Raw genomic sequence first — 12,041 nt, 5'->3', positions numbered from 1 at the left:
GTATTTCTGTGGGGTCAGTGGTAATATCTGCTTTGTTATTTTTAATATGTTTGTTTGGATCTTCTCTCTTTTCTTCCTTACTAGCCCAGCTAGTGTTCTATCTACTTTATTAAATTTTTCAAAAACCAACTCCTAGATTCATTGATCTTTTAAATGGTTTCTTGTATCTCAATCTCTTTCAGTTCAGCTCTGATTTTAGTTATTTATTGTCCTCTGCTACCTTTGGGTTTGATTTTATCTTGGTTATATAGTTCTTTTGCTTGTGGGGTTAGGTTTATATATCAAGATCTTTCTAACTTTTGGATATGGGCATTTAGTGCTACAAAATTTCCTCTTAACATTGCCTTAGCTGTGTCTCAGAGAGTCTGGTATATTTTACCTTTGCTCTCATTAGTTTCACAGATTTATAAAGCAAGTTCTTAGAGACCTTCAGAGAGACTTAGACTCCCACACAATAATAGTTAGAGACTTCAACAACCCACTGTCAGTATTAGACAGATCATCGAGGCAGAACATTAACAAAGATATTCAGGACCTGACCTCAGCACTGATCAGATGGTCCTGATAGACATCTACAGATATCTCTATCCCAATACAACAGAATAGACATTCTTCCCATCACCACATGGCACATACACTAAAAGCAATGACATAATCAGACATAAAACACTTCTCAGCAAATGCAAAAGAAGTGAAATCATAACAACCACTCTCTCAGACCACAGCACAATCAAATTAGAAATAAAGACTAAGAAATTCACTCAAAACCATACAATTACATCGATATTGAATAACCTGCCCTTGAATAACTTTTGGGTAAATAGTAAAATTAATGCAGAAGCCAAGAAGTTCTTGGAAACTAATGAGAGCATTAGAAATTTCTATCTGAAAGATAAAATTGTTCAAAACAAAAAAGTGGGGGAGATGATTTAAGGATTTCTCCATTCCTAGCCAATATACATTTACCTTAAAACAAATATAAAATCTCAAAGATGATGAGAACAACTGCAGAATTATAATTTCTAGTAGTGTCACAATACTGGCATCTATTAAGCAGAAATATGTCTTTTACTCAGTAAAGTATATACTTAAATTTCTAAAACGTAATTGTTTTTTCAAATGCATTTTATATTTATGCTATTCATATTTTGGGGAATTTTAAATTCATACTTTTCATTAAACATTATGTTACAAAGTATCATAGATAAACACTATATTAGGCCATAAAATAAAAATATAGCCAAGAAATCCAGCTGTCAAATACAAAATATTTTATCACAAGATAGAATCACTATGATTTATTTGGGGAAGTATTCCATATCTATACAAATTTCCTTTCTACTAATCTCTAAACGAAAGTTGTTATATTTGAGTATAAGTCTATGCAGAAGACTTAGTAATCACAGAACATTTAAGCCATCTCTGTCATTTAATAAATGTGTAAGTTGAAGCCTGAAAGAGTTAAGTGACTCAGACTCCATTTGGTATAAGAGGCTGTCTTTTGTCAGCAACATTTACAGCTTTCTTTAATTTACCCCACTTAAGGTAATAACTGCAGTTATACTATAATTCTGCTAAATACCACTGAATACTATTGACCACATCCAACTGACACACAAATGACTGAGGGATAAAACTGTAAACACAGGAATAGTATTTATTGTACGGGTTTCTCGATCTTAGCGCTACTAACATTTTGGATCAGAGAATTCTCCCTTGTGAGGAACTCTCTTGTACATTCTAGAATGTTCAGCAGCATCCCTGGCCTCTATCTAGAGGTCAGTAGCACACCCACAATTGTGACAACCAAAAATACCTCCAGATGTTGCTAACCACTGGTCTAATCACTGGGAAGAAAATTGCTGAGTTATATATTTTTAAAACTAGATGAATTCTCATTTCATCTTTTTCACCATAATCATTTTGGAAACTCTCAGAATTTTCTACTTAATCACGCTGATTCTAAACAACATGCAATCTATCTCAATGCAGTCGTCTCAAAATTATATGTCTCCAATTCACAGGTTTTACCAATTATAGAATGTCATGTAAATAGTGTTACGGTAGTTAAGAGCAATCAACTTAGACAAACACTTCTGAAATAAAAACATAAAAATTAACGATGCAACCTACGTGATTATTTTGATTCTCACACAGCTTCACAATTGATTCTTTTTTTTTTTTTTTTTGGATAAGCATTAGCTTCATGCCTTTTGTATATCCTTCAGAATTTTTTTATGACATTGTCTCCTATTATAAAGTCTTAAATTCTCTTCATGTTCGATTTGTCTTCACAACTTTGAGCCCTTATTTTATTCAATGAGAATATTCTCCATGATGTTTATAACCCTGGGGACACAAGGCCCTATAATCTTATTCCTTCTTGCCCTCTTCCTCCCTCACCATTTTCAGTACTTTTATTTTCTTCACAACAGGAAACACTGTAAGAAGTAATCAAGCATTATCAAACTTTTGGTTTTAGTGGGTTTTAAAATGATTATTGCTAAGATCATGCAACGATCTTTGCTTTTCATGCTGACCTTCAACAAATTTCCTGATGTTCTGAGCAAGAGTCCGGACGCTGCTGGGAAGATTCCAGGGGTCTTGCTTGATATGAAGCCGTAGCCTTTTTGGACAACTCAGCTTTGGTTCCATTTCCTGTTGAAATTCTAAATAAACACAGAAAATCTCTCTTAAGTCTCAACTTGTTCCCAACCAATTAAGCCTTTAGGCTTCAAAACCTTCTTCTGTCACTGTTGTCCTAGACTATTGACATGGTGGTCATTTATTTTGCCATACCGTCAGAAAATCCGTTAAACCTAAAAAGTCAAACCTTAATATTATTTTCTTATAAATGTTTAAACAAAGCAAATTTAGATGAAAACTCTACTTTCATTATCCCAACTAGTTACTAGTCAGACTGGCAGCTCCATCCTTTCCATTCATCAACTCTCATTCCCCACACCCTTTCCTTACCACGGGGAAACAGCCAAGGAGACATTATGCTTGGGTTCAGCAAAATCAACTTCATGCTTATGTATCTTCGATTAACTCATTCTTGCTTAGCCTGGCCCCTATAGGCATTAAACATTTTAAACTTTCAAATAAATGTAAAACTTCCTATGCTGATTTTTTTACATATTAAAAATTATCAAAATAGAAGTAGTATCCAGTGAATTATGAAACATGAGTAACCAGAATTGCTCCTCTTATGCAATCTCCTGCTTCTTGACTATATTGTCTACCACCTTTTTTTCTCAATTGCTTCTATTAGTTAATTTTTCAAGACTTACCTTGCAATCCTCGGCCTGGAGTGAGATACTTGGTTTGGTCAAAGGCCCTCACAACAGCCTGCCCTTTTAGGAGATTGGTAATTGAATCCACCTGTCAATAGTAGAGATTTCTGAGTTACATATCTCTCATAGTACATGATATGTATTTCTAAATGTAAATCTTATAAAATGTTTTTTAAAACAACAATTATTTTTGAAACCCCGTGATGCCTGTGAAATCCATCTTTATATAAAATATTGAAATAAATGCACCTGATAACATTTGCAATGACATTTTTTACTATCTTACCATATATTAATACAAAATATAAATTTACCTCACAAAAGAACAAAAAATCTCTGGAGTTTTCTTTAACTATAAGTTATTGGAATCCTTTTCAAAGTGGTAAAATCTTCTACTACAAATTTTGGTTATAGCTATACATTTTTTTAATTTAAAATGACAAAATTAGCATCCAAGGCAATATCCTGTGCTTTTTAAAATTAGAAATAATGTTAAGCAAGAAATATCATAAAGCTTTTTGAAAACAAAAAACAAAAAAACAAATCCTAAAAAGGGGAACTCCTATGTGTATAACAGTAATTTTCCCAGGACTGTAAAATACTTGATATTCACAAAAATCCTTTAGGTGAGTTGGCTGAAAGAATGTTTATTCCCAGTTTAAACGTCAGAAATAGAGGTAAAGGAGGTGGAAAGACAGATTGAGACCTTTCTGTTCTAACTCCGAGCTCCTTGTACTGCATCTGAAAAAGGGACTCCTGACAGTTTAATTGTGGAACAAAAGCCCCACAAATGCCCGATTGTACCTGGCTGAAAAGATGCTCAAGGCAACTATGTATCTTGTCCTGTTTATCATGAGAAATGCGAACACTTAGGGGAAGTTCATCACCTAGATATCAAAACAAAAACAAAACCAAAAACAACAATCACTCATCTTATGTTTAACATTCCAAAATATTTTAAATATTAAATAAAATGTAAAAATGAAACACAAGCTCTTATTCCATGCACAGTTCTCATGTTCAGAGAGAGTTCCAAAAGATTTAATAGCTCCTGGGATGTTATTACTTCTTCTGAAGGCAGAGTGACCCCTAGAAAGGACACTTGTTAATTATTCTTTCAAATTATGTTCCTCCAATGGTTGAAGAGTTGAAATAAACTGAATAATCAAAAATTAAGATTTTCCCTAATTGGATGAAAAGTATTTGTTCTTAACACATACAAGATAATAATAAGATAATTATATCAATCTGTTTCTCTCATTACCCTCAATCCTCATCATCCACATATAAAGCTAGCTTAGGTGAACCTGCTGTCTTTAATGCTTCAAACTCCACACCTGCCTATCCCCATCAACAACGCCTAATACTTTCAGTATGTTTCCTGTGTACCTATAATCCTTTGTAGAACCATAAAGAGATCATAGAGCATATCTGAAGATTACAATTAGTTTGCTTATTTCATTGTTTTTTAACTCACTCCCTTTAAAATGGGATTGGGAAATAGACTATCAAGCACATAAAATTGAAATGCAATATGTGTGGCCACAGAGAGTGAATGATAAAAGGTAAAAATAAAAATTCATATGGATCTAAGAAATTAAAACCTTAAAGTTATCTCCTTTAGGACTAACATCAAAAAGCCCACAGGCCTTCACCAACGAACACACCTGAGTCCATTTCATCACTGTGGAAATACGAGCTGCACTGGCTGCTGCAGATGCTGGTGAAGGAGGCGATGGAATTCCTATTGCTGTTGCAGTCACTGAAAACAATAAGTTTCATGTTACTGTAAGAGTGCAACTGCCCAGGTGTCCCTGCAATTTCTTATGACATAAACTTATATCAGTTGTATTTATTAATATGTTTTAGAGAAAACTAAGAGAAAGATAAACTTGTTCAACTCAGTCTATCTTACCTTTTAAAGATGGCATATTTTCGATTCAATTATATTTCAAATTTTCTTGTATCATATAATCTAGTCCCAAATGATTTTTTTAAGGGCAGTTAGTTATAAAACTAGGAGTCACACCAAACTTAAAATTCTTTATAATCTGTTTCATGATATATGACGGTAATTAGATAACTTGCTAATAGAGACAAAATACCGTTTTGTGATTTCTGTCCCTTTCTGATAGCTTAAATCATAACTTATTGGTTACACTCTGAGCTTCCTTATGGAGGATACAGACTTTGTCTGTCTCCACCTCAGAGCTTTTAGCACAGGGAAGTGCTTGATAATGATGAATGCCCAAGGAAAGAAATGTTTAAAATGTTTGTGTGTGAACAGGGACAGATTTCAGAAATAGTGCAGGAGATAAAATATTTTCTTTCCTCTCAGAATAAGTAAAAAGGACTTTCTTAACTTTAAATTTACATTTAAAATTTCTATCTTAGCCTAGAGGGAAACTGTCAGGGTAATTTTAATTATCTGATAACTAGAACTTGAGTTAAGGAAGTATTTTTAGATGTGTAATTTCCCACCGGGAAAAACCCTACAGATTCCTATTAAAGAGCAGGTTGGGATGCTCAGAAGTGAAAAGTAAATGAAGTGATAAAAGTGGTTAATCTGTCTGATCTATGATTAAATCTCTAGAATAACTCTTATGTGTTCATTAAGATCCTTTTTGAAAACATAGAAATTGGAACAGTAGAGTGGTTAAGAGACAAACTGGGAAGCCAGACCACCTGGTCTCATAGATAAATGATATCGGCCCTCCGGGCTTCAGCTTCCTGATATGTAAAATGGAGTTCCTATCAGAACCTGCCACCGAGGGTCGCAGTGAGGATTATGTAAAATCTTCCTCTTCCCCCATGTGTTTGGTAAAAGTATATTTTTAATGTTAGCTCCTAGTTTGTAACTAGTTATATATACTCTGATGAGAACTTTGATTACTATTCAATCAGTATCTTTTCATTGCAAAACACCGCATAATAAACTACTGAAGAAGATAGTTTTTGCTTTCAATTAACATAAATGAAAAAGATGTTAAAGTTGTATACACAGCTTATGTGGCTGGTTATGACAGTCCTTAGTGAGGTATCAGGTGATACATGGATTCAAGGAACAAAAAGCACTTTCAATTAAGGAAGTTCATGCGAGGAGACATCATTTGAAAGTCTAGTAGGAAGACAAAAACAGAGTTTGGAGGGAAAGTATTTGGGGTTGAACAGGGTCTCCCAACAAAATTCATGTGGTTGAAAAGTGATCCCTAGTGCCTCAGAATGTGACCTTATTCGGAGATAGGGTCTTTACAAAGGTAATCGAGTTAAAATGAGGTCATTAGGGTACCACCTTAAGCCGCCCTATAAAATGTCCTTATAAGAAGGGAAAATTTGGACACAAGATGCATATGGAGGGAAGAGAATGTGCAGAGACGCAGGGAGTAGATGGCCGTTTACACGTCAAGGAGCCAGGCCTGGCACGGATCCTTCCTCCATAGCCTTCAGAAGGAGCCAACACAGCCCACACCTTGGTTTCAGATTTTTGACCTCCAGAACTGTGTGATAATACATTTCTGTTGTTTAAGCTGCCCAGTTTGTAGTAATCTGTTACAGCAGCCCTAGAAAACTAATATAGAAGGTATCCAAGAGAGTAAAAAACGCAAGCTTTGTCTCAGAGGTAGGCAAGGAACATTAGTCCCATTAGTTTGGAACATAGAAAATGAAAAGAAAAGAGAGAAAAAAGGGCCAAAAGAACTCCTATTCGCTACCCAATAAACCAGTGACAGAAACATAGTTGAAAAAGATGTTAATCCCTCAGATTAGATACAATTTTCTTATTTGCTATATATGTTACACAATCCATATACAGAACAACTCTCCCAAATTAAGCTCACACCACCACAGAAAAAATGCTTTTTCCAAGCTATTCATATTAGACAAGGGAAGGATTTGAAATATTACACTGTCCCATTATGCTTTGTCTGAGGTCAGTAATAACAAGTGATGACTGTGAAAGACCAACTAAAAAAAAAAAAAAAAATCAAAAACTTTTTTCAAGATCTTTGTGGAAAATCCAGCATCACGTTTGACTTTCTTGAGTAAATGAGTTTGATGAGTTAGTGAATTACCTGTAAGAGTCTCTGTTGCTGATGGTATCATGACCAGAATCTTCCTGTTCATCTCCTGCTACATTAAAACAGACCCGTTTGCTGTTTCTTTCTCCCTTCTCATTGTCACTGTCTGTTGGTATTATGCCCTCCGATGTCTTACGTTCTAATTTAGGAGAATATGTTATTGAAGACAGAAGGCTGCAATGTAATATTAAAAAAATAAATGCACATTTTCAAACTGTCTGCTATAGATAACTACCTTATTTGCTGAATACAATAGGCTTACAAATATTTCTAGAGTGCTTCAATGTTTCATATCAAGTAAATATTCTATTGCATAAAAAGCATGTCATTCAAAGTTCACTTGTTCTTCACAAAATGAGTCATACAAACAGCATAATTTAGACCAGAAAGCTTCACTGAAATCCAGGTTGTGCCATGCATGACTACAACTAAAACAAAGCTGTGGTAGTTCTATTGGATACTTGTGAAATGGGGATAATGAGAATAACTGGCTTCCATGACTGCTATGAGAATGAATATTCCTGGTGCATAATGGGTGTTATCTTTAGTCCCTGGCCATTAGCACAACCATCACCACCTTACGGAAATACTCAACAATCTCCAAAGTGCTAGCCAAATATTAAACCCAAACTGTAAACGGGCCTTAATGTCCTTACTGGCTCACATTCAGTATTAAAAACCCACCTATCCCTCTACCTGTGCCTTGGGTTTCGCCCAGGCATTCTCTATTTGGCAGGGAGAATATTGGATTGTCAATCCCTCTCCCTGCTCATACAAACAGGAGTCCTGGCCTTGGGGATTACAAGACAGCAAACAGAGTAACACACAATGTGAGGATGGGGTAATTACAATCTCATCTGCAAGCCAGCCAGGATGAAATGTTGCAAATCTGCCCACAGAAAGAGCTCCTCCACTTGGCTCCAGGGTAAAATGCTGCAGTCAGACTGAACTGTGTGAAACCTGCTGAGGACTTTGAGTAGCTGCTGACTCCAACACTAGGCTTGAACGTTTGCTGTGGCATGTTTCTGTTACAACTAACTCAAAATTAGGCAAAAATGGAATCGAACTTCATTGTCAAACAGCATGCTAAAAAATTTGCAAAATGAATTAAACCATGTCTAAACAAAGGACCCATATAGGGCTTCTCAAGCCAACAGCCATCTTCACATTTACTAAATACCTGTGATTTTCAGTTCCAATCACTAGCACATATCTTGGTTCTCATTTTTCCATAGCAATGTAATGTTTGTTATTTCAAGACTCTGAAGGTATCTTATACATATTCCATAATGTCAAACCCAATGCTGTGCATTGAATAAATACCTGTTAAGTGATTTCACTAAACACATTTATTATACCATGCATTGTTCTTGGTGCAGTGGATATAGTAGTTTATAAAATACACAAACGGGCCAGGCACCGTGGCTCATGCCTGTAATCCCAGCACTTTGGGAGGCCGAGGTGGGTGGATCACACGAGGTCAGGAGTTCGAGACCAGCCTGGCCAACATGGTGAAACCCTGTCTCTATTAAAAATACAAAAATTAGCCGGGTGTGGTGTCGTGGCGGAAGACTGTAGTCCCAGCTACTTGGGAGACCGAGGCAGGAGAATCACTTGAACCCTGGAGGTGGAGTTTGCAGTGAGCGGAGATCATACCACTGCACTCCAGCCTGGGCAACAAAGCAAGACTCCATCTCAAAAAACAAACAAACAAACAATAACAGCGACAAAAACAAAACACAAAAGCCCCTGCCTTCTTGGAGCTCAAATTCTACTGAGAGAAGACAAGTAAAAACAAGTAAACTTTCTAGTATATCAAATGGCAGCAAATGATAAGGAGAAAAACAAAGCAGGGAAGGAAGTGTGAAGCTGCCATTTCAAATAGCGGTGCAGTCAGGTCAGGTCTCACAGTGAGGTGAGATTTGAATAATATTTTGACATTTTACAGTTTTTAGACACCAGTGAAAAATTGAAGGAGCTATGTTACATTGCTCGAGGCCCTGTGAACATTTTTAATAACCAAAAGCTGTGGATGATTTTAAACACAGTTTTTCTCTTTGGAAAGATACTTTTATGTCGTGTAAGACAGATTGTCTATTTATTCACCCTCTCCACCCAAAAGATTAAAACATTAGACTAACTCCAATTATCCAAGCTCCATGCTGCACAGACAGATGAACTTTGAATACCAAAGAGGAAAAAAAACGCAGGAGTTCTCATTTTGCAAAGAGCCCTCTGCGCTTATGTATCTTTTAAATTAGAAGTCATGGGGCTAAGCATAATTTTTTTCAAAGTTACATGAATTGTATTCAGATATTTGCTTTTCATTTAAAACAGCTGCAATCATGCTTGCGTTGACCCTGTGGGAACAAGTGTTAGGCTTACAAACAAATGATAGAAAAACTGTATTTTAAACACCATGTTTTGCATAAAATTTCTAGATTCTGAAAAGCAACAAGGCATCAAACCATAATATTTGTGCTTGCAGAAATCCCTTCACTTTCATTCATATACAATATTAATTACCTACTAGAGGTCCATTAATTAAAAGCTTCAGCAGCATGCAATTCCGGTTGAATCTCCTCCTTGTGCCATTGATAAAAAAGATTTTTGTATACAGTATGTTGCAATGACCTGTGTGTTTTTAAACATCATCATCATCGCTAACATCTGTTGAGCTTTTATGACAGTCACCATGCTAAGTCTTTAACAGGTATCAATTCATTTAATCTCTAAAACCACCTTATGAAGTAGGTATTATCATTATTTCCCCATTTTAGAGGCGGGGTAGGCAAAACATATTGTTATATACATAGCCTGTGCAAATTAAGCAGGATTCCCTCTCCCTGCATCTAACTTGCACACTCTGGAGGGAGTAGGGTGCATCCCGGTGTTTCATAACTCAACTCACAGAAGTACTGTGAGAATGAAATCAGCCAACGTATGTAATAGTGTAATCTTGCCTGGCACATAAGCACCTATAAAAAAGCTGGTTTTTATGGTGTGCACCTCTTTTTGTGTATTTACTAGCAAAATGTTTGGGGAAACCTCAATGATTACTCTACCACCACCACCAGCATTCCTCTCTGTAACCCCCGGGTTACTAACTGTCTGAAAGTGTGGTTTGTTCATCACTCAATCCTGAGGCATGTGGCACCTGCAAAATGAAGTCTGTTCTCAAATCCCCTGTGATTACCAGGCCCCTTTCCTCCCTGTGAGAATACACAAATCCTCTATTTTAAAACCCTGTCAAAGGTTTTGGACATTAATTATTTTTCCTTTTACTTATTTCTTGTACCTAAGTGTCATTACCCAGTAAATAGCCCATTAAAGGGCAAAAGTCTTTAACTTTCCAAAGTGAAACCAGAATCACAAATCCTTGATTAAATTCATTACATCATCTTACCTCATGTTACTAGACAGGAAATTCATCTCTAATTCTATCTTTGGGTCTGAAGCTAAGTAGGAGGATTTAGTGAAATGCCTATGTGTTAAAGGAAATTTCATTTCTGAGAGGTATTCCCAGGTGACAGAACAACCAGACTTTATGATAAGACAAGCTCAACCTCAGGACCTTTCACAGGGATGAATAACTTCTAGAAAAGCTAACATTGAGGTGTTATCAGGCAATTTATCTTAAAACTTGGCAACACATCTGAGATCTGCTGCTTCACTTGCAAAGACATCTCTGACTAGGAATAATTACTATAGGGTGAGAAAATTGTTCAGATACTAGATTTTTAAATAATGTGTTAACCTCGACTGCATGGCAGCATCTCTGAATATTAAAAGCAATGGGGAATCCAGGCACTTAAAACAACTGTACTGTTGTACAGCGATTTATATTGCACATTAAGTTGTGTGGAACCTATTAATACTTAGAATTAAATTATGCGGTGTACCCAAAGAAGACCAAGGTGGTTTCTCCAATCATTTGCTCACTTTTTGCCACCTTTCTAATAAACATGCTCAGCTGGGTAAAGGTTTTTAGAATAACAGGGTGGGGGAAACTTCAGTGAAAAGTAATCATTTTAAGTAGTTTTAGTTAATAAAAATAACTAGTCTGCAACTAGTGCCTTAAATATAAACATTTTAAGCCAAGTAAAAGGAGCTCCTTGCGTTTACATATTTTTCCTGAAAATATTTCTACATCACCTGAACCTTTAAAAAAAATTCAATAAATTAACAAAGACAAAGCCTGGAGGATTGCCAGGCAGTGCTAGATCGTCAATGCATTAAAGATTAGTCCCTGAGCAGTGCCAGTTGAGGCACATCAATAATCTTGCCATTGACAAGACTCATCCCAAAATGGCAATAACAACTCTTGGAACTGGAGGTATGGGATTGGTCCAGATGTTTTCTTAAAATCCCTTTGAGGCCTAGAAGCTATGATTCAATGCCACTATTTATTGCCTTATTAATAAAAATTCTATATACTTCATAAATACCTGTGGTAGACAACAACTGGTTTTTAAAATATATCATGCAACAAAATCTCATTTATTAAATGAAGTAAAATATCATATCCTAAAATATAAACTTCTGTCGCAAGGATTCCAACACAATTCAAAAATGTCATGCAATTGCTTAAAAAATACTTTCCTTTTCTCTTAGCAATCTTGAACTGTTTAATTCATCTGTAAATAGGAAAAGCCACAGTATAATACAC

At 35.8% G+C, this 12,041-nt stretch overlaps 1 protein-coding gene across 1 annotated transcript in view; it reads right to left on the bottom strand.

The window, feature by feature from the left end:
• Positions 1-12,041, bottom strand: part of PREX2 (phosphatidylinositol-3,4,5-trisphosphate dependent Rac exchange factor 2) — a 282,460-nt gene that overhangs the window by 116,729 nt on the left and 153,690 nt on the right. Inside the window, exons 26-30 of the mRNA XM_028852724.2 lie at positions 7,367-7,546; positions 4,964-5,058; positions 4,101-4,183; positions 3,294-3,384; positions 2,541-2,669 (exon numbers count right to left, since the gene is read on the bottom strand). Coding sequence (XP_028708557.1) covers positions 2,541-2,669; positions 3,294-3,384; positions 4,101-4,183; positions 4,964-5,058; positions 7,367-7,546 — 578 coding nt within the window. The remainder of the gene's footprint in view (positions 1-2,540; positions 2,670-3,293; positions 3,385-4,100; positions 4,184-4,963; positions 5,059-7,366; positions 7,547-12,041) is intronic.

The sequence above is a fragment of the Macaca mulatta genome, chromosome 8 (assembly GCF_049350105.2).
Source record: "Macaca mulatta isolate MMU2019108-1 chromosome 8, T2T-MMU8v2.0, whole genome shotgun sequence".
In the NCBI taxonomy this organism is placed as follows: domain Eukaryota; kingdom Metazoa; phylum Chordata; class Mammalia; order Primates; family Cercopithecidae; genus Macaca; species Macaca mulatta.
The sequence above is the reverse complement of the archived record's forward strand: the minus strand, read 5'-3'. Positions and strand labels throughout refer to the sequence as shown.